General features: G+C 40.6%; 1 protein-coding gene across 5 annotated transcripts in view; it reads right to left on the reverse strand.

Moving 5' to 3' along the window:
• Nucleotides 1–24255, reverse strand: part of cacna1g (calcium channel, voltage-dependent, T type, alpha 1G subunit) — a 218841-nt gene that overhangs the window by 161632 nt on the left and 32954 nt on the right. For all 5 annotated transcript variants that reach the window (XM_063481624.1, XM_063481626.1, XM_063481623.1 and 2 more), the window contains exon 3: nucleotides 9387–9484. In XM_063481624.1, coding sequence (XP_063337694.1) covers nucleotides 9387–9484 — 98 coding nt within the window. The remainder of the gene's footprint in view (nucleotides 1–9386; nucleotides 9485–24255) is intronic.

Consider the following 24255-nt stretch of genomic DNA (forward strand, 5'->3'; position numbering starts at 1 on the left):
GCAAACAATGTGCCATAGGAGGAGGGTGAGGAGGAGGGTGAGGAGGAGGATGAGGAGGAGGAGGAGGCATGGTCATGCTGGGAGCTGCGAGGTTGATAATGTTCCTGTGTTGCTGTTGCCTTTAGGGCGTATCTGGGTGGAAGTACAAGACAGTGTGCATGAACCTGGTACAGCTCAAACACCAAGCCTAACAGAGCGTGGAGAACAGGATGAAACACTACGTATTATTGATGCATGGGTAGAAATAACAGCTTGCATGTGCATGCACTGCAGGTCCGCGAGTGTGTGAGAAAGTGAGGAAAATGTGTACGAGCTCTACTTGTGCATATGTGTGGGCTAGTTTGATAAGGCTCTGGGGAAAAGGGCACATGAGGCAGCTCAACAATCAGCAAGTGCCTGAGGGCTATTAATCAGTCTCATTAAGACAGGGATGGGTAAGAGTGTGTGTCTTGTGATAATCACCTATTGACTGCTGCCTCCAGCTTATCAATCGCTCAAATGTGTCGTACTCGCAGCAGCCAAAAGTTTCATCGAGACTCACCGAGTCTGGGAGGAATGCAAAAGTTTTATCTTGTTACGTCTGCTCATTTGCAAGCCTGAGGCATAAAACCACCTTTGCCCTCCAACCTGATGCAATCTATTCGGTTTCTTAAGTTACCCATGAATTATTGCCTCATTTAAAGACATAATCGGATGAACTAAGCTTTGGCAAAAGTTCAGTAAGATCAACACATTCTCATTCCTAACTTATCTTCATTTAACGCACTGAGTGCATATTTAATGTTAGTTTGCAATGTGCAGGGTAGTCCTCCAGAATACTGTCTCGCTAGATGAGGAAGTATAAAAAACAAAATCACGTCCACGTTAGGAGGGATGGCAGCAACTTTGACTTTTAGTTTTCAGACAGTGTTTAGGGTATGTTTAATCAAAACGACTTGATTAGGTTTAATAAGAGTAAAAGTCAAATACTGCTCCTACAGTAAGTTTAAGAACGGTTTCTGTAAAGTACAAACCTCGGACGGTACCTGTAACTTGTCTCATCATGTTTTTGGCATTTTTTGTTGTGTTAAGCTTCAGAATGATTCGGCTTTGTTTTGCTTGTTAAATTAAGGGTACGTGTGTAAAATCTCACCACTAGATGTCAGATTGCAGTCAACTGAATTCTTACTCCTCCTACTTCAAGTGCACAATGCTAGCTATGGTGGCCGCTGTAGGTGTCCACGTCTCGTCACCCTGGAAATGGCTGTAAAACTGACTGGCTAATATCGGAGTTTGATATCAGTCAATGATTTGGTGAAGCTCACTTCTGTCCCATGACACCTATACTGAGGCGAGTTGTTGAGGATATCCTGAACTTTTCTGTCAATGCTGCTGTTAGCAGCTATTAGCCGGCAAGTCGATCTAACCCTGTTGGACTCGGGCTCTTTGAATACATCCTCTCATCATATGAGAGTTTATTCACAAATTGTTTTTCAAAGCCGGCACATTAGCTGGCATAATGTTAGCTTATAACCAGCTGTTGTTGTTCTCACTTCTCTGGAGAAGTAGTAATTACAACAATACTGGGAATTAATAATTATGTTTATGCGCATTTAAGGTTAAGTGGCTTAATTCCAGGTTAATAAGAATACATTTATTTCTTGGAAGATGCACTAATCAGTGCATATTTATGTGTACAACATTGTGTTTGTCTATTAAATAACCTCAAATTCTATTCACAGTACCTTTACATTTATTATGATATTATCAAAATGTCTGTGTCCATTTGTGACATAAAATAGGGCTAATACATGACTTTGGGTCACCTGGGTTACGTCCTAAAAATGCGTCTCATAAAGACAAAAAGTATATATTGGGATTCTGATCATAATATCCAGAAACCCAATTGTCCTATGATGCAAACCTTAAATGTCTTTGTCTGTCAGTTCCCACACCTTTTTTGTTCCCATACTTTTTAAAACGCACTTTAAAATGCACGTTTAAATTCATAGTGTCCCGATGGTATCACCACTCGGTATTTTCTCTGACTTCCTCTGCAGCTACAATCACTTTCAAAGGCTATGTAGTACGCTACATGTCTACTAAACTGTCATGTATTCATAAACCCAGTGGAGTTCCTCTTTAATCCCAGCAGCTGCTCTTCAGAATTAAGAACTTGCCGATAACCACGGTGGGAAAATTCATTAAAACTCGCCAGCAACCAAATAAGGAATTACAATTTCAGTTGGCGGGTAAGTCTACTAGGAACTTTGGTAGATGAGAATCCATCATGCTGGATCCCTTTTCTATTCTGAAAATACTGCGTGTTGCATAGTAAAATAAGTGTGAACTAAAGCCTGAGGATAAAAAAGGATTTTTTTCCCCTTCCCTGCATAACAATGGCACCTTTACGCCTATAAACACAAGGCAGGAAAAATTACATTTCAGCATTCTAAAGTTAGTATTCTAGCTTTCAGTGCCTCAAGGACTGTAACTAAAACCTATTAATGCAGCTCTCTTCAATTTGAATTTTGTAGCAGCTGAATCAAGGATACAACAGTAGCATTTGCTGATAATATATATTTAAATATTAAAGAATGTGGTTATTAAATACTTACTAGAAGCACCTTTTGCTTTGAATATCAAGAAAAAATGAGATATTTTCAGTATATCCACAGAAACAATATCTACAGCAGACCTTATCTGTACTAGATATTTTGTTTAACTCCATGTAAAGAATTTTAGACCAAAAAAAATTTCATTCTTGAAGAAAGCTGGGGATGCTCCTCTGTCACCCAAGAAAACACTGTATTCTGGACACAATAGCACCCAGTAACTCCCTTTGAATACTACACAGAGGTATGTCACTCGCTGTCATGTCTGCCTTGATTTAGCCAATGACAGGCTGGTACAAGGTCCCTGCGGACTGGTACTGGACGTGAGGGTAATAGCCAATCAGATGGCAGACGGTGGGTGGTGATATGGTGGTGACACAGTCTGGGATTTTTGTTTTTTTGTTGGCAGCCAGTGGATGGAGCCTGCGAAATGTATCTGTCACTTCCACTGGCAGGACTGCCATGTTAGCGCATCAATCATTGCCAGAGTGCCGGACGTGGACACCGGCCCAGGAACAATGTGCTCGTTAACGGGAGTGTGAAGATGTGTGTGTGTCTGTGTTTTAAGATGAGCTTCAGCCTTCTGTTCCAATATGGACTCAAGGTAAGACAAAGAAAAAAGTCCAAAAAGACCCGCGAGGGGCTCCGGATAACAACAAGGAGGAATGTGAACTCTTAACAGTTTATACATTTGCTGAGCCAGGTTCAGATGACTTACATTCTTGGCAGCAGTGGACCAATAGCAACAAGAAATTTAAATACAAGGCTGGAGATGGAAAGTTTTTACCATATTAGCAAAAAGTGCTGACCTGTAAGTGCTTGCATATAAGCCATTTATCTACACAATCCATCAGCTGAGGTGTGCAGCCACGTGTCACCTGCAGCTTTAGTTACGTTTACATTTTTGATATATTGAACTACACAACTGACAATTAAAACTACAGAGTCATCACAGATAGATGGATAGATAAACAGATAGATCTATTGAGTATGGTGACCCATTTCCCTGCAACCCTGTCTAGACATTATATACCCATCCATACTAAATAGCAATGACAGTATTGGTGATTTGAAACTTTGCTGGTGCTAAATAAAATACCTTTTCCTACACAACACCTACATTGCATAGAGCTGATGCTCACTGCATTAGAGTAATTGCTGTTAATGTGCCAAATGGCTTTCTTTCAACCTGTGGAGTGGTCAGCTGCTCTACACCTGAGCCCAGAATGCTGGCTAATCACTTAGAAACATGAGCATTTAATGTTCATGCATAAGCAGCTCTTAAGCCCAATTCACACTGGATTTGAATAACCCCAGGTTGATTGCAACATATTCACACCATGTTAACAGATTTACTGAGGAAACTCTCTATATAATGCTAATTGTGAGGCACAGATGGAACAGCGGAAATACACTGGCCTAGATGCATCTCTGTGCACACAGTGGACGAAACAGAGACACCAGGGAGTTAATTTCCCGCCAAAACTCCTTCTTGAAGCAAATCATGCCACTCGGTCTCCAGGCACTCGTATTTCAGCAGTTGTTTTCAAGCACTAAATTAACTTGAATTTCGGTGGTCACCAGGACACTAAAATTGCAAATATTGAATCAACAGTCAAGTCGAGTAAAAATCACAATAGAAAGGTTATTAGTTTGATAGAAGATAATGTTCTTAAAAGCCTTTTTTCCCACTTGGTAGATATTTTTCCCTAACTTAACTTGATACATCTCTCTTTTGTCTCTGAGAGCACTGAATCACCGTTAACTTCATTCATGTACTGTCCATAAGTCTTAAGTCACCCATTATTTCTTTGTGTTTCGTTAGGCAAGTAGGAAAAAGATTGGAATTTACTGAAATGCCCGAGTTTGTACAACACAAGAGTTTGCAAGTCAATATTTAGTATGACCACCTTTGTAGCTCAACACAGCCTGAACTCTCTGATCCAAGTTTTCGTTCAATTTCTTTAAGTAGACTTCAGGAATAGTCCTCTGGGCTTCCTGAAGCTTTTGAACAATGGCTTCTTGACAGCCACCCTTCTACTGAGACCATTTCTGATGACGCCTCACCGAACAGTAGGTGGCTCAACTGAAGTCCCATTTGCATCTCTGAGATCCTGTGTCAGGTCTTTGATGGATTTGTTCCTATTTCTTATGGAAATGACTTTCAGATACCGTTCATCTTTTATAGATAGTTTTTCAGGCTTGCCACTTCTTCTTTTGTGCCCCAGAAAAAGAAGGGCAATTTCCTCAAATTTCTAAAAACACACTATATTCCATGCTGAGATATACTGTACCAAGTTTTCAGCTAATAGCTCTTTGGGAATCACCTTGTTGGTGCAAGAACATCATTTCATGCCTGTCCAACTGTGTTATCCTTGGCATTTTTTATAGATTCAGCTAAAGAAATGGGAGCAAATTGTGTTGCTTCTAGCAACAAAGTGCCTGCAGATGCTATTTAAAATGGGTTCGCTGCTAAGTTGTTTATTATGTACAGACACAAAAATGATTCATCCCTTAAGTGAGGTGCCATTTTATACTTTAGTGATTCTTAGGTAAGTGTTAAGTGACTTAAAAAATATAATAAAATAATTGCCTGCCAATAAGTCAAATATACCACTTGTCCCCCCTCCCAAATAAGGTAGTAAAATCAGAACAAAATATAAGATACCATATTTAGATAACATATTTGGTGTTGGTGTCTGCTTTGGTGTTAATGAAATTAGCACCAATCCCCAAAATATGAATGAATGATTTCACAGGTTAAGGCAAATAAAATTTCTCCCTCCTCATCTTTTCTGACTGCTTTTTTACTAATCTTGCATGTGGCTATGGTCACTGTCACTACTGGTAACATGAGGAGATACTGGGACCCTGCAGGGGTTGCATAGGTAGTCCAACTCCTCCAGGGTGGCATGCTATTGACAGAAGGTTTCCTATGTTTCCCAGCACAGTCTCAATAGCATGAAACATATTCCAGGAGAGAGACAGTTACTCTTGGAGAGCTGGACAAGTCCTTAACCCATCAGCAGGACTGGTATCTATTCTTTTGTAAAGCACTACAAAAATGTTCTCCAGCAGGTCATTGGTGTAAACAATCAGAAAAAGACTTCAAGAGGGTGGCTCGAGGGCCCTACATTCTCTAGTGGGACCTTTGCTTGCTATTCGGCATCATATATCCTGATTGGCATTCGTGATAGACTATCAGAACTAGCAGGTCCAACACTGGCACCATGTGTTGGACCTGTCACACCCGGAGCACATGTGACAGACATCTAAGGGTCTGGAGAAGCCATGAACAATATTATGCTGCCTGTAACGTTAGTCACAGTGAGCAGTTTGGTGGTAGGTCAGTGATGGTCTGCCATTAGATATCAGAATAAAATCCCTGCACCAACTGTCAGGTCTGATGCTAGGGCAGTGGGTCCTGGCTTCCTCCTGGTTCATGACTGTACTCGTCCTCATGTGGCAAGAGTACGCAGGCAGCTCCTGGAGGATGAAGGAACTGATACCATTAACCTGCCCCACGCTCACCTGACCTAAATCTAAGAGAACACTCCTGAGACATTATCCAGTCCATCTGAAGCCACCAGGCTGCACCTCAAACTATCCACGAACTCAGTGATGCCCTGGTCCAGATCGGGGGGGGGGTTCCCGCAGAACGTCATCTCGTTAGGAAAATTCCCCCGACATTGCCAGGCATTCAAACAAGCAGGTGTTGGCCATACAAACTACTGAGTACCATTTTCAGTTGATGCAATGAAATTCCAGCAGAACTGACTGGCCTGCTTCATCATATTTGTGCTTTGATTTTCAGGGTGTCTTTGACTTCAGCCTTAATGATAATACCAATCTCCATCAAACAGTTTGGTATCCTTTCACTCCTAACACCTTACCCAGTCTGTATAAGTACTGATATCCAGCATGATCTGATGACTTTTCCAAGTGTTTCTTTAATATTCTTGAGCACTGTATATCAATAATAAATTATATAATTAATTATGTGGACAGAGCTGCTTTTGCATGTATGACTCAAAGCCACATCACCTCTTTTAAAATGTGGCAAATGTGCCAATTAGGCAAGTCAAATTCTTTTATCAACTTGGTGAACTTTCAAATGTCAAACTGCAGCTTTGGCCTTTGTATCACTGTAGACTAATGAAACAGGGGAAAAACAGAAATGTGAAAAAGCCTCATACTCTAAAACCTGTCTATCATCTAGGACATGAATGGCCAACATCGAAAAACTGGAGAACCCACGTGTTCAGATTCAATTCAGTTTACCTCCAAATAGCCCGAGCTACACAACAAACATCCCCACCCAGAGTCATGATGAATGCTGCAAGTTTCTCCACAGGATCTGATTAGACAGCAAAAAAGCTAAAAGGGGGGCAGAAGACAGATAGAAGCCACACCAAAGGCATCCCCCCCCACTACCCTCCCCATCACTACCACCAGTACAAATCTACCCAATGACATTTTCCCCACAGGGCCAGAATCAGACCAAATCATCCGCACATGAATGCCACTATTAGTTCCATGATTAGGGTGAGGGATGGTTGGATGCCTAATGAGCGAGTCAGTGTGAGTAACTGTGCACTCTCTTAGTGTGTGTGTGTTGCATATGTGGGGTAATGAGCAAGGGTGAACCCCCCGCAATGGCTTTGATTGACAAGAGAGTGAGATTATACAAGGGGCTTAAGAGTGTCATCGGCTGGGGGAATGGGAGAGGAAGGGGGTTGATATCCCATTCATGCACCCACATGGGGTAAACACCTGCACGCACACACATACACTCACACACATTGCGATGAAATGATTCTGAGAGAAGCCAATGACATAATTAGGATGTGTATCTAAAATGAAAGCATTGCAGGTGCTGATATCAAGTTAAGAAGGAAGGCACCAAGTGGACTGCTGGGGTACTATAGAAATCCTTATGATTTATTTAAACCTTAATGTGTGCACTGGAAATTCAATCTGCACTGATTAAACAGTAATGAAGACCGATGGAATAGAAGGGGAAGGGAACAGGGGGCACTCTTCCTGGGGGAGGGTGTGAGAGTAAGTATGAGATGGGCGAGGATGCGAGACAGGGCGAGTGACTGAGGGATTCGTGGAGGGTAATGAACAAGTGTGACAGTCAGTCTGTGAGTGTCGCTATGAACTACGGTCCTTTAATAAAAGTTGGTGAATTGGAAAATTGCTTATAAATCTGTCAGAGACCAAAACTGACTGGATGGGGAGAATAGCAAAACACAGAGACGCTGAAGGTGTCCAACCGTGGATCAACTTGCCCCTGACCTACATACCGCCATTGTGAAGGAACTGAACCTGCATTACCAACAATTATAGCAAGCAACATTACAGGCAAATAGACCCAATATAAGATATAAGATAAGGTAAAATCACATGGCTAATATCTTTGGCTATCAAGCCTAGTTCACCACGAGAACCAAAATATTGCTTGCTGGCCATTGGGAAGTCACTGAATGTCAGTTTTTGGATGTGCCTTTTGATTTCTATTCACAGGACTCCTCAGCATCAGTTCAAATCAGTTTTATTTATACAGCACCAAATCACAACAGCAGTCACCTCAAGGTGTTTTTACTATTATGTACAGACTCTACTATAATACAGAGAAAACCCCAACAGTCAGACAACCACCTATGAGCAAACACTTGGTGATGGTAGGAAGGAAAAACTCCCTTTTAACAGGAAGAAACCTGGAAGAATCAGGCTCAGGGAGAGGCAGCCATCTGCTGCAACAGCTTAGGGTGAGGGGAGACAGGGTCAGGGCAAAAGAGATACTAATTTTAATGCACAGGATAGGTGTTAGCTGTTTTTCAGTATGCTTCAAGGGGAATCAAGAGAACACAACTGAGTGGTCCGACTTAGTGACTTGATTTTAGCTGTCTGCTAAGCATCAGGTCTGCTAAAACAACTTTAACTTTAGCCTCAACAAGATTGAAAGAGGTGAATTTAAAAAAAAAATACAAAAGTCACTCTTTGCTGTTTTTGCTCTCTTGATTTGAAGCATACTGAAAAACAGCTAGTAGCAAACAAGAGCCAAAGGAGTGAATGTAAAAAAAACCAAAACACTGCTATGTGGTTATTATAGAGATCAAAACAACACATGAACAATTTTTTGTTGGCATTAGGCTAATTTCTTAGCAGAAGTTAGCCATTTTAACATGAAAGACTGTGGGGATTTAGTCACTCTTGGAGCCAGCCTCAAGTGGCCATTGGCGCTTTTCCATGCCGGCTTCATTTTTCAGCCCTGCAGGTTGGTTGGCTGCTTGGTCAAACTATGATATGGTGTCTGTTGCACACATGGGTTCCTGCTTTTGCATGCAATTTAAAAAAAAAAGAAAGAAAGAAAAAAGAAAAATGCCAAGCACATTTAAAATTGGACCTGACTGTTTTGGCCCAATGAAAGGAGCGATACTGAGATATCAAAGGAAGCAAAACAATTAGTGTGCTGAATGTGTTTTTGAATGTTTCCATACTGTCTGTGTGATATTTTTGTCAGAGCACAGCCGCTTGAACCTCACAGACTGGAAGATTACCTGTGTTCTCACCCTGCGCTTGCACCGCCACCATCTACTTTTTAATAATAACTCTAATTGGCCTAAAGCTATTCCCAGACTAAAAGTTGGGCACTGTGTCCTTATCTGTAACAACCTGGCCTGACTTTTAGAAAACAAGGAGAGGAAGCCCAAAATTGCATTGATATTAAAGGACGGAGTGTATGAGGGTCTGGGATCTGGCTCGTGAGCAGAGGTCTACACTCACTTGGCACTCGGTTGATGGCTCTCAGCGGCCTCAGCACACGAACCGTCCTCACTGCTGAAAAGCTGACGTTCTGCAGGTTGAGCGAGTACTCCAACATCCTGGAACATACAGAAAGAATGGAAGCATGTGTGAATAGAGCCGCGGCAAATGCTGTTGCTGTTTCTGCAGGACGTGCTCGATCACGCTGGGAATTAAAACACAGAAAAATGGGAAAACGTTATTATGTAGCCAATTATATTTTGCATGTATTAAACACTTCCCACCCCGCACAGGGCAAGCGGTGATTAATCATCATAAGGTTCTGAACCACATTTACATTCTTGCTTTTAGACATGGCTGCAATGCATGTGTTCTGGCAAACAATATGCTTTCATTCCAGCGCTCTGTGGACTGCAACTGAAAGTCCAGAAAAGTTTGAAAAACACACACACGCTTACACACTGACACTGAGACACACACACACACACATAGTGCTGTGCCTGCTTGTGCTTGCACACTGAGCAAAGCATCCGCGCAATGTTTGCGAGCCTGACAAACACACGCTTATATTCACATGTACCCTCGCACAATCAGCCTTCAAAGCAGAGAGTGGCATATGCGCATCCCCTTTGAGACGTCAAGAGCGGGTGAATCACTCATCACTGAGTGGAGGATATGGCTTCGACAGTACATAAAAGAGCAGCATCAGATCAGTCGGCCTCTTAACCTTGAGACGCCACACACACACACACTCACATACATGCACGCAGGCGCACACACACACACACACACACACACACACACACACACACACACACACACACACACTCTCCAGCAGCTCTTTAGAGGCGCTTTTCTGACTGTGATGGGAGGTTAGAAGGACAACACTTAGGGGAGAGACTGTGGAATGCCTGAAAAAACGTTTTTCTTGTTTTTTGATCAGTGTTTATCGTCATCCCTTCTCACACTCACTGCCTCTGCTTACGTGTGTGTTGGATATGTGTGTGTGTGTGAGTGTGTGGACCAGATGCTGAGCACATGTGCTGCTTGAAGGAGCGTGCAGATGAAGGAATTCCCTCCTCGAACTGACTCCAAGTCTGTCTGTCTGACAAATTCGCAACACATGTCGGAGAGGGTATGTGTGTTGTGTGTACGTGTGTGTGTGCAGCACCTTAAGTGGGAGAAACTCCCTTAATGAACCCATGAATGCCCGCCTTTTGCACATTAAGGTGTCCCGGGACAATCCCTTCTTGCTTGTTACACTGGAGCAAAACAAGAATAGCTACTCCTTCCCTCTCTCGTTCTCTCAGACGCACATACACAATCACAAGTATGCATACACAGAGCTGACAGATGGCTTGCAGGCCGGAGAGAGAAGGTAAATGGGTAAACAGTTAACAGAACAGCATGGAGATGCCCTCCCACAACCAGCAGAGACATGAGGTTAGCGGTATCTTCCAGTCCCTGGAAACAGGAACCTCAGATCAGAACCTGTGTAATATTCAGTAATGGTTGCTATGGACATTCAGTTTACTTTCATGAAACAGTGACTTAGAAAAGAAAGACATTTGAAAGTACAGAACTGAATCAGCGTAAGGACAGCTTTATGACAAAATATTACACATACTATGGTTGATATAAAAAGACAGTATATCAACCATATCAAAACATTATAAGAACACTCAACCTATGTTTCAAATCAGCTCATGAAAGTGCCTCATTTGGCTCTTTTGTCAAGTATAGAAAATTTCCTTAAATAATCTCACTTCATATGAGAAAACAGGAAACAGCATACTGTTAGATTATGGGAACAGTATGCTGTTATGATTTCCCATAATCACATTTTACATTGTGGGCGACATATAGGGCCCACTTTGATCTTAAATGGGCTGGAGAGGTGATAATGATAAATGTGCAAAACTACAGAAAAAGTAATGTTAGTTCATTTCCCAGATTGCCTTGGAATTCTGAAATAGTTTTCTTTTAATATTTTTACTGCAAGCTCACAATAATTTTCCTGTCATTTAATTTTTTATCTGTGAGGTAATTACTTTGGTTTAGTATGAATGGCAAATGAGAACTCTTTAAAACTTGAAAATACTGTTAAAAAGTCCAAATCTATATTGTCCTTCACATTTCCTGAAGTTGTCTGGACGTATGAGACACCTGGTCTAAAGCAAGAGCAGTAAAAAGTATCTGTAAGTAACCCTCACCGTAATATAGATGCACACAGATATTAGTTTATAAGCACCAAAAGACCAAAACATCAACATATTTCATATTTGGAAGAGAGCATGGATTGCTTTGTTTTTAGCAAACAATAGCTAGCTTGGTTGGCAAGATGTGCTAGAATCAGTGCTAACTTTAACAAAATTAACAGCAAAATTCAAATGTTACTGAAAAAAAAATCAAAAAGTCAAATTAAGAGTGGGAATATCAGAGCAATCAAAGGAGCTTTAGGTGGTTATGTGTGTTGCTCGTCATACATCGTTTTGTAGCTGACCGTTGATCGTTAGCAGACAGTGGAGTCACTAAAGTCATTTACTTTCACAAAGTCTCTTCTTGTGTTGAAATGTCTTCACTGTGAATTTGTTTTTCTCTTTATCTACAACAGTTATCCGATCTTTAAGTCTGACGTCATTAGCCATGTCCGGGTCCAAACACCGCTTCAGGTCCCAAAGTCAAACAAACACTGCGGCATCACTGAGAGTTACAAACTGTCTAAATTCTTTCATTTTTAACAAAATGATCAGTGTGGCTGCTTTGCCAGGTGTAACAATTAAGTTTAACATCCAGGCATCCATGAAAACAGAATTTAGGAAATTTAACGGCATTAGAAGCAATAGAAAGCACTTTGAATCACCTTGTTGTTGAATTGTGCTATATAAATAAACTTGCCTTGCCTTGCCTTAGAAGTTAGCAGGAAGTTAGCTCGCTAGTTTCCACCCAAACATAATATACCATGTTCTGACTGAGAGATTTCTGAAAAAAAAAATGAAACATTCAGCTCTGCTATCACTTCAGACATAAATGAAGACAGAAAACTAAACAGCAGTAATGTTTGTAGGGTTACTGAAGTTGGGCTAGCTGGTATATAATGATGTGCTACGTAGTGGCTAGCTACACAGCTATGGTTAGCATAATGTAAACACAGTGAAGCTGAAGTTAACGTGAGGGTTCCCGATGGTTAGTGACAAATGCAATCGCATGGCAGGATGCTGTAAATGGACCAAACTTCAGTCAGGAGAACAAACAACTGAGATAATCCACATTATTAATGAAGTTAGTCATTAATAAAGTCTGCATGGGCTGGGCTGTAGTTACAATGTAAGGTTTTAAAAACTGAGCTTTAAAATGAATAGTGGAAATAAAAACCAAGAGAGGCCGACAGTGATCACGTCGTTTTTGATAGGGGGCTGTTCAGATTAAATAGAACAAAATACAAAGCATTAAACCATGTTAAAAACACAACAGCCTTAATAACACAGACTAGTTTGGACCCGTAAGCAGGGTTCAAACATCATCACTTAAAGACCGGATAATTTCATCTGTTATCATATTTAAGTTGTAGGACATTTCTGTCACATCTAAGATGTAATTCTGCATATACTTCCCTTCCACCAAGGGACTATTTTCCCTTTAATAATACCAACTGTTTCTATGATGTTCAAATGACATTAACTGAAATCCTACTGTGTGTAGATGCTCATTCATTTTTTGTTTTCCTAATAAATATGAAAAACATATATATATGCATTTCAAAGCATCCTCATTTTCATTTGGTGTGTACAGTATTTTCGTAGTACTGTCCATCCCGCAACCAGACAGCGGCTTACATGAGCACAGTGAGGGCAAAAAAGTGAAAGAATCTCATCAGTAGGAGGACATATAATAAATCCAGCATGATCTCAGTTTTGAGCACTGAGGTCCCTGTGGGAAATTTACGGTATCATCATCAGGATGGGAAAACTTATGTTCAAGCGCCACAGACAAGCTATAAATCCCCCAGAGCAACAAATATTAGGGTAATTTTTTCTTCAGACAGATTTACATAAACAAACTTAAAAAGCAGATGATGAATGATGTCTGCTCAAAAATAGACTTTGTAAAAACACTTGCTGCCCCTGATTAGAGCCAGATGACGGTCGATGTGCTCAGTGAAAACTGACCCATCTCCCCTCATCTGGAATGAAGAAACAGCTGAGGAGAAATGGAGTGTATCAAACAAACGATCTCAACTGCAGGAAGTCGTGCGCTGTTTTGTCAGAGTCCATGCCAGCGTTGATGATGCTGATAGAGGGCAGGGCGACGGGGAGGAGGACGCAGAACACGGGGGAGGTCCAGCCTTGGAGGGAGATTGCATGAGGCAAATTCCAAACTGAAGCAGATCTACGCAAGAGGGTGAAGTGGAGGACGAAAAACACTTCTTCTTCTTCTTCTCTTTTTTGTACTCTGTATACACACTGATACGGCGCCCCTGCATATCTTTATATAGATATATCCTCACAAGGACAAACTTGCAGAAATGTGTAATGAAATTCATGTAATTTAAAATAAAGCCACCAAAGACATAAAGTGTGTATATCATTGCACACACACACACACATACACACTTCTGGGCGTGATGCCTCTTGGTTTGTCCTCTCTCTTATCGCAAAGGCTAGACGTGTGTGTGTTTGTGCCTGAAGAGCCAGGCACATGAAGGATGGTACACACGCTTTCCAGCAATGCCACCTTCTTAACGGAGCATGCACACAAATACACCGGACATAATGCCACCCAGAAAGAACTATAATAGGAAAAAGTACGCGAGGCAGCTCAGGAATGTAGGACACTGCAAAATGTTTAACCAGTGCTGTCCTCACCTAACCTTTATCTGTCGCCCTCTATCTTTCTGTCTGTCCATCTTCTGTCCACCTCAGTCAGCGTATCTATCTGTCTGATCACAGCAACTGTACTGTGATCAAATTAAGTAGCCACCAGTCTCACATAAACAGTAGGGAAGAAATCAATGGCCATTTTTACCATGAAAGTCTGCTGGGATTTACTCGCTCTTGGAGCCAGCCTCGAGTGGCCATTGAAGCATTTCGATCCAGGCTTCATTTTTCAGCCCTGGAGGTTGCTCCTTTGTGAAACTATATTATGGTGTCTGTTGCACACGTCTTTGCATGCATGCAAAGATTTAAAATTGGGCTTGTCTGTTTTGTCAATTTGTTTCTAATGAAGCAATGTTTAAATATCAAACGATCCATGGTATGCATAAGACATTTTTAAATGTTTTTTTTTCCATACTGTCTGTTTGATAGTTTTTCAGAAATCAATAGTGCGAGATATGAAAAAGAACCTCGCTACTGTATATTGTTTTATAATTTCCCTGGCCGGCTTTCCAGTGGAGTATTTTTATGCAAATCATGATGGATAGACAGCGAAATGCTGAAAGGAATTGACAAATTTTGATGGAGCCTCCTCGGTTTTCATGCTCGATTTGAGGCCAGGGAGTTTGTTGTATCTGTGAAGGAATTCTGTGATAAATAAGGTTTGAAATACACTTGCTGAATAACTGATGAGGTTAGCTGGGGAGGATTCAGGCTGCGTAGCGCATTGACGAATGACTGGGTATCCAGAAATGGTTTAGGCAAAGTTATCATGACAGTAAAGCATACAGTATGCACACCCACTGCTACACTATCCATTGATCACTGCACAAAGAGAAGCTGATCATGTCTACATTATGTCTGTTGTTAGACAAAGCTTTGTAGTGAATTTAAAGTGCACAGAAAGCTCCAGGGAATGTTTAGCCTAGCACAACATAAAGAGTGGCTAATAGAAATGAAATTGCTTTCTAAAGCACTACTGATGTCTCGAATGCATGAATGGAATTTAAACAAATGGGGTCCAGTGACAGTTCTATTACTACATAGTTGCACATTTGAGGGTTAAAACTGAGTGCAATGCTTTTTAATATGAAGCTATTAGCATTGAATGTCAGGGTCAATTTTCCATGCTTGTTTCATCCTGCAGTTTATAGACTAAGTTGGATATTTTGGAGTTAAAAAAATATAGTTTATTTAGCTATGAAGTCACACCCAATATGTAACACCATTTAGGTGATGTTAGATGTTAGTCATTCCTAGTTATTGTGCTTCCTCTCTGTGAAGATGTTAGCTTCTGTTAATGCAGTTTTTTTTCTTTTTACATTAACAGCTGCCTTTTTAGTGAGTGCCAGCATAACATGGTAGCAGCTAAGTTTACCAACTAGCTGGTGAAAATGGTGGAAACATTACTATATTCTTTGCTTGAACTGGTGTAGACTTTGTCATTTATGCTAATGCACTGTATGCTAATGTAACATCTGCTTCAAAAAGAGTACAAAGAGTTTACTAATAAATAAGGCAAAGCCAAAATATGTAAATTGTACCTTGTGTAACGATGGTAGACATAACTGACAAAAATATATATAAAAGTGATGAATCCATAGATAGATTATAGGTTTGCATAAACCGCAGGAGAAAGTGCTACTGGAACAGCGACCTTCTGAAAACGTCAACGCTAAAAGAAGTATCTTTCATTTCAATATTAATCATAGTGAAGCTACTGATCTATAGCATTTGGTGCTATAGAATAAAACTGGAATAAACTGAATATGTTTCTTCAGAAAATAATGCATTTGAATCTCATTCATTAACACATTAGCACCAAAACTGCTAATAGTTATTGGCAGTTTTGGTGCAAACTGGTGCTTTGACTTTCTACACCACACTGTGTGAACTACACTCACCTTGTTTCCAGGAATAGACTACACTTTCCTGTCATAGTCTGTCATGCCATTTCTTTATATATTACGAAATAACCGTCATCTGTTGCTTCCTCTGATACTCCTTTAGTCACATATTGTTTGCTTTCTATTCGCCTTCACATCAGTGACAGGCAAGCTGTCACCCTAGATGTCCCACAGCAAATGGATTATGACTGATGGATCGCTCTGAGTGTGTGCTTGTGTGAAAAGGCAACATTTGCATTTCAGGCCACTGCATTCATAACAACGGGTGATGATTCCGATATTGCCATGTAATAGATGGCAACCTGTCGAGGGTGCACCCTCCAGTTCTCCCACGACTCTAGCCAGATAAACAGTTAAGAAAATGGATAGCCGTATGGAGTATGATGTTAATGTAAGAGCATGTGGTATCATCAGAAAGAAGTGCAGAGAGGAAAACCTGCAGAGAGGAACCACTCTGTAGACAGATGGAGTGTTTTCATGCTGAATCAGACTCAAAACCTTTGATCGGTAACACTTTCTTCCATCAACCCACTCTGCTGCTATCTAACCCAAATGTTAACCAACTTACTCTTTACAGTCATGGCTGATGACTGAATATCCCTATTTCTCAGATACTGAGGGAAATCTCCTTTTCTTTTCCCCCTCAGGGTTAGGAGATGTTAGCGAGAGAACTGCTTCAGGATAGGTATTAAATATGTTTCTCCTGGATGCTCCAGAGTTTGTATGTCTAAATTGGAAGTCTAACTTTTAGACTTTCTGCTAATGGAAATGGGATAGGACTCGCTTTAAAAAGGTAGCATGAATGAATAAATATATTAGAAAAAAACAGTGCTGTGTTTTTACTGTCGCTCTCTCCAAAAACTGTTTTTTATTGTTATATTTTTATGCTGTGCTCACAAACTGTGACAACAACGCCGTCTCGCCAGCATATAACACAGCCCAGTTCCGACCTGCTGTTTCCCGATCAAACAAAATCAAAGTGAACAGAGCAATTTTCTTAAGAATTAGTTAATGCCTGAATGCCCTGCCGGGTGTTTTTTTCATTATCCAAAAATTACAAGAGTGCTTTTTTTGTTTTTTGAATAACTGCAGAGCGTCATATCCCGGTGACACCCTCGCCATTTACAGTCCATCAACACCTTTTTATTTAAACTTAGTTAACATGAAAATGCCACCCGAATGAAAAATCACGGTTATTCTATGAAACAACATTTGGCTAAACCTTATGATTTCGGTTAATCCTGTTTAAGACAGAAGTTGTTTTTATGCACATTTTCAGGTGCTTAAACTAGTTGGATAAATAAACATAATTTTAAAAGCAGGATTGTTCATCAGTGAAAATCCTTTGGAGTCAGCGACTTAAGTCTAGAACCCATGGAAGTCAACAAATGCAGTTTTCTCTCTGCACTCGTTTATGTAAACTGAAAACTGGAGGATTTGAGCCACTAAGAAAAACAATGGTGATGTCTCAGAATTCCGAGATCAATTTCAGATTTCTGTCTTTTTTCTCAGAATTCTTGGGGAAAAAATCAAAAAGATGCTCCCATTTTCCAACACGTTCTCACTCCCAAAACGTAACATTTTACACTCGGTTTCAAATCATCCGTATATTACGCTTCCGGGCACCTAACACGTCGCTATATTACGAGATTGTAAAAATGAGGAAACATGAGAACCGTTTGGAATGAATCTACACATGCACATTTATTTTACTTAAATCACTTTGGAAAACACTACCTAATGTTATTAAAGTGGTGGTTAGGGTTAGGGCTGGAATACATGGCTGGAACGTCTATTACCGCGGGACTGTCGTTCGACTGGATTTCATCCACAACCTAGCATGTAGCATAGGAATGCGGAAGGTCACCTTTCGCCTTCCCATGGAACACCTCGGGACGTGACAAATCGTTGGTATATTACGCCTCGGGAGTGAGAAAGGGCTGTTTTTTCCCAGTGGCCCTAATCCTTCCATAGGACTTAGCCATGGAAGAATACTAAAGTGTTCCTAACTTGGTTAAGTGTTGTGAGGCTTTTTTTTCCCTGATCTATGGAAATAATTCTGTCATCATGCACTTCAGTTGTTTTCTGTTGTCTTTCGTGCCTTTCAGTTGCCGAGCTGGCGAGTACTTTCAGTCTTTTTAAGATTACCAGATTGTTGATTTGGCCCCTCAAACACACACACATACTCTGCAAATATGCATAATGCACAAATTCAGCTCTGCAAATCAACTCCAGCTTTTTTGTCATGAAATAAAAAAGGAACCTGACCTGACCATGAAACTGGTTGTCAGGCAATTGCTCATTTACTTTGTATTAAAGCTGAAAATCTGCACTTCAAGTATTTATTTGTTTGATCTAAAATCTACTGTGGTGATGCACAAAGGCAAAACTGCAGAAATTATGCATAAAAGCATCTTGTTATCATAATAATGTGTCTGTCCACAAAGATTTCTATCTAGTAAAACCTATAATTGCAGCACATCCTTTGGTAGACACTATCTTATTAACTTTTTCTTTCTTAAAATGTCATTGGTCAGTCTTTTAAATAACAGGCACACAAATCCTGCATGTTGATGTCAGCAAATTGTACAGTTTACAATCTAGTTTGAGCTGGAGCTGAAAACTCTTTCAGTTTGAGTTACCGTGAAGTCGTGGTGACAAAATCTAAAGAAAATGTTGTTTACGAGTGTTTACCAAGATGAATGTTTTTGTCTTCAAGCAACATATTTGCCCATTGTGACGAGAATAACCAGAATAATTTTTATAACCACAGTAATTATAATCTTTAATACCTCATGGAGCAACTCTCAACAATACAATGGCACATCTGGTTTCTAATGTTTATTTTAAGCCTGGACTCACTGCACAGACTTAACACACATAAATGATTGCACTGCTCTTTATATGACACTTTACACTCTGCATCACTCAAACATGAAGCAATGATTCTGAATAAAAACTGACATACAAAAAAATCAAAGGTTTATTTATTCAAATAATTCATCATTAAAGAACATATGGTTGATATAGACTAACTGTATAACAGTCAAATGAATTTCATTCGAGCAGATTTCATTAAAGTTAACGTTTTGCATTGCATTTATGTAACAAAATTACATGGTAAATTTACATGTAATCAAATTACTTAAGGGTTGGATTTTAGGGATAAATATTTTATGCCAACTCAAACATGCACTAAGCTCTATTTTATTTATAACCTTTAGCACATTTAAACAACAGAGCTTGACCCAAAATGCTTGGGAGGATTTTAAAATAAGCTGTGTTTTGTTGTGTTAAACAATTATTGTGCAAAATAAAGATCACGCTGATTTAGTGTTCAGAATTTGATCATCAATGATGATTTATCTCAATAATCATGACACATAAGCTGTCTTTATAAAAGTATAGATATAGGTATTACTGGCCCTGTATTTACTGTGTTGTATTGATGCAGCATCGCACATCAATACAACATACATACATCTATGTGCAATTCTAAGCATATTTCATCTTATATATTCAGTTTAACCTTAAACTTAAATACAAATTTAGCTTCTAGTTTGTTTGTGGATTAAAGAATTACTGGTGCAACCACATCCAGGTGGAGAAAACTGAATCACCGGTGCCTCACAGAAAATAACAGAACAAGCATATTCATTCATTTATTAAAACCGGTGTCATTTCATGATAATCACCCTTCTTGGCAGCCAAAGCGCAACATCATACTGTAAAACATTCAGTGAGTTCACGGTCAGATTGCTCAAGGCTGTTTAGGAAAGTGTTTGGTTTTTTTTTACTCCTCTCTAAGAGCATTTACCTTCTGTGCACAGAGAGGATTTCCCACAAATGACTAATGAAAGCAGATTTAATTTAGGAACACGAGGTGAAACAACAGAGGCCACAGAATCCTCCTCTCCATTAACACGATGTTACTTTGGCTGATAATATGGGGACAGTCTTGCGACCGGATTTATCCCTACAGTACGAAGCAATAAAACATCTCAACTCAACCTTTTTCATCTAGCTCTCTTATCTCCATCCCTCCAGCATCCCTCCCCTTACTCCCATTCTCCCTCCTCTCCCTCCCTCTGACTGATAATCTATGGCCGATCTGCTGACCCACTTGTAGTGGGGAAATAATCTAGCTAATGGAGGAGAACCCAGGTGGATAAGGACAGCCAGGACAGAAAAATACAGCAGTCTAGTCCTGATGCTGTTAAGCACAAGCTCATAGAAAGATGGAGGAGGGAGAGTCCGGGAGACCTGCTGCTGGACAGCGAACAGTTTGTTTAATGGCCACTATTGTTCATGGATGCCCTTTCTGTGTCTGCTTTTGCTCTCGAACTGTTATATTACACGAAGAGTGCAACATTCAAATTTGCCTTCTGTGCTGTACTGTATAGAAAGTGCTATAATGTAACGCAAGTTAAATCAGTTTTATGTGCATCTGGAGGTACAGCTGGTGCTGCTCGACTCGACTTAATCAGTCTTGTGTCTCTGGGTTCATTTAAGCTATAAATGAACATAACTCTGTAGATGATGATTTGTAATTTTAGCTGGATTAGGGAGGTGTGCTGGACTTGTGTTTACCAGAAGTGATGGTTAAGTAGATCATTTGGTTTAAGCGCTGTACATGTAACCTTGCTGTGACTATAGATGTGCCTTGTCCCCACTACAATTAGCCGGATATGCATATCAATCCAAGAAATATGTTACAGGAGTAACACCATAAGTGTACGAGTACCACAAGTACAGCATTTTATACGTTTTACCGTGTCTTGTTTCTAGCAATAGACGCATTAGTTTGAAATATGCACACTGGAATTATCTTCGGACATATTTCCAGCTGTCCTGTGCTGCTGTGGGCAACATCTTCAGCTCTGAACCTCGGCTGCTCCCCTCTGCTGCTGCCGCTGCTCCATCTGCAGGCGCCACTGCCGTCAAATAACTCCTCTGTACACAGTAGCTCCTAATCAACCTTATTTGACATTTTCTCAACATCTTCTGAACTGCAGAAGATTCATGAATTTTTCTTAGAACATCACTCATGTTTACATACTCCAAGTCCCAGCATACCATGAAATTCACACCTGATAACGGCAGAAAATGCTAATCGAGCCAGCCCTCTGAAAGCTGAAGCATTCAAGCTATTTGGCAAAGATTCTCTGAGACAAGTCTTCATTTATTAGATCACAGCGTGCACTGCATTCGAGGCTAAGTGATGCTTAAGCTGAAATCTGAGGCAGAGAGCTGCTGTTCTTTCCAGTCGAGCTTTCCGCTTTAAACTGTGCGTGTGACGCATTCTGTTCATATTCCATGTAAGAAAGGAATTAAAGGCCTGATTTGTGTAACATTACAGAGGTCTCTATCTCTTTTTCTTCTTCCCCTCTCCACCCTTTGCTGCTGGTCCAAACGGTAAAGGTTAGCAGCGTATCTGGCTACAGTAGGTTTTAAGAAGTCTGAATAAAAATAATCGCAGGAAACATGGCAAAAAGCTTTAAAGGGGTATGTTAGACACAGAAAGATTTCATTTCTGACAATGCTGACAATGCTGTGAACTACTGTGAGCTTCACTTAATGGTATCATGGTTTTTATATTCTTTAAAGTGAGATAAAATTAGCTTAAAATAGCTAGCTTGGAGCATCATATACAGGGTGGGCCATTTATATGGATACACCGTAATAACATGGGAATGGTTGGTGATATTAAAGTCCAGTTTGTGGCGCATTAGTATATGTGAGGGGGCAAACTCCTCAAGATGGGTGGTGACCATGGTGGCCATTTAGAAGTCGGCCATCTTGGATACAACTTTTGTTTTTTCAATAAGAAGAGGGCCATGTGACACATCAAACTTATTGGTAATGTCACAAGAAAAACAATGGTGTGCTTGGTTTCAACGTAAATTTATTCTTTCATGAGTTATTTACAAGTTTCTCTTTGTTCACAGCCATTGACATGTCGAAGAGGTTAACACGTGAGGAGCGGATTGAAACTGTGTTGATATCTGGTGAACGCAGTAACCGGGTCATTGCAGCAGATTTCAATGCAAGACACCCTACGAGACCACCCATCTCCCATGCTACAGTTAGCAAACTGCTTGCTAAGTTTGGTGAAACTGGTTCAGTGTTGGATTTGTCAAAATGTGGACGCAAGAAAACTGTCACTAATGAAGAAACATCAGTGGCTGTCCTAGCTTCATTCAGCAAGAGCCCACAGCGTAGCACTCGCCGCATGTCACTGGAGAGTGGCATTAGTCGAACATCCCTTCGGCGGATATTAGCTACTCACAAATGGCACCCTTACAAACTCCAGCTACTGCAGCATCTCAATGAGGATGACCCAGATCGGCGCACAGAATTTGCAGAATGGGCAAAACAAAAATTGGAACAGGACCCTCAGTTCACGCAGAAGATTTTGTTCAGTGATGAGGCAAACTTTTATGTGAATGGTGACGTTAACAAACAAAACCACCGCTAATGGTCTGACACTAACCCACATTGGATGGATCCCTCCAAGACTGTTGGAACAACAAAAGTGATGGTTTGGTGTGGTATATGGGGTACAACGATAGTGGGTCCATTCTTCATCAATGGAAACCTCAAGGCCACTGGATATTTGAAATTGCTACATGATGATGTGTTTCCCTCTTTATGCACTGAAGCTGGCACATTCCCTGAGTTTTTCCAGCAAGATGGTGCACCACCACATTATGGGTGCCAGGTCCGAGCATTCCTAGATGAACAGTTTCCTGGAAAGTGGATTGGTCATCGTGGGCCAGTTGAATGGCCCCCAAGGTCTCCCGATCTGACCCCCTTAGACTTTTATCATATCAAAAGATATGAATGCTTCAAAAGTGTTAACATCAGCTCTTCTCTGACAGCATGGTGGGAGTTTCTAAAAATAACGGAGTCTTCATTAATCCCATGCAAACGTACACCTATCTGGAATAACCCTGACATATTACAAAACAATAATATGATTAATTTTCCAGAATGGAGTTGTAAAGGAATTAAATACTTAGAACATATATTAGAGGGAACAGAATTTATTTCATTTGACAGACTAGTTGCACAATATGGGATCAACAAGAAAAGGTTTTTAGAATATCAACAAATTAAATCCATAGTAAAAAAGAAATTTTACCCCAGTCAAGCTGAATTACAAACACCACCAAGTGTGGTACATTTTCTTACTCTTAAATCCCCCAAATTATTATCTAAAATATACAGAACACTTTCTAAAATAGATGAATCAGTATCCCTTCCTATTGCAAAGTGGGAAGCAGATTTATCAGTAAGCTTAGACCAAAACTTCTGGTCTCAGGTATGCTTAAAAACCTTTAAATTGATTAAAAATCCCAGTCTGCAATTAATACAATACAAAATACTACATAGAGTGCACTATACTGGTCATCGGATGTTCAAGATGGGCTTTACATCTTCCAACAACTGCTCACACTGTCAAGGCAATACACCAGACAATTACATCCACGCTCTTTGGTTCTGTTCACCAGTTCAGAAGTTTTGGCGTGAGATATGTGAAGACTTATCAAAGTGTCTGAAATGTAAAATTCCAGCCTCCCCTTTAGTGTGCTTGTTGGGAAAATTGGATGATGTCACTACAGAAACTAATACAGTCCACATGGTTTTTACTGCCCTATGCATCGCCAAGAAAACGATCCTCATGAACTGGAAAAATAAAAATAATCTTAATTCTAGCCAATATAGAAACCATCTAATAGATCACATTAGTCTTGATACAGCCTCTGCCACCACATTAGATCAATCCCTCTGGGCTCCTTTGATCGGCTCCGTCACCTAGAGGGGGTGGGGGGTCGTGGTTTGGTCCCGTCTTAGCTATTGTGGTTGATGTGGAGGTTGGGACGGGCTTAGGGCGCCTGAAGGACCCCTAGAGACGTTATCCCGGGAGGGCTCAACCCGGGGGGCTGTGGTCATAACCTGGTCAGTGGCTCTGGTCGCTCTTAGAGGGTGTTCTCCTCGTGGCTGCGTGCAGCGGGGGTTGGGGGATGGTCTGTGCTGGCGGACGTAGGTTACTGGCCTGGTGGCCTGGCTGCCCCTGAGTGGATCCGGGGCAGGCGGGGGGGCTTG

Source organism: Pelmatolapia mariae, linkage group LG8 (assembly GCF_036321145.2).
Source record: "Pelmatolapia mariae isolate MD_Pm_ZW linkage group LG8, Pm_UMD_F_2, whole genome shotgun sequence".
Lineage (NCBI taxonomy): Eukaryota > Metazoa > Chordata > Actinopteri > Cichliformes > Cichlidae > Pelmatolapia > Pelmatolapia mariae.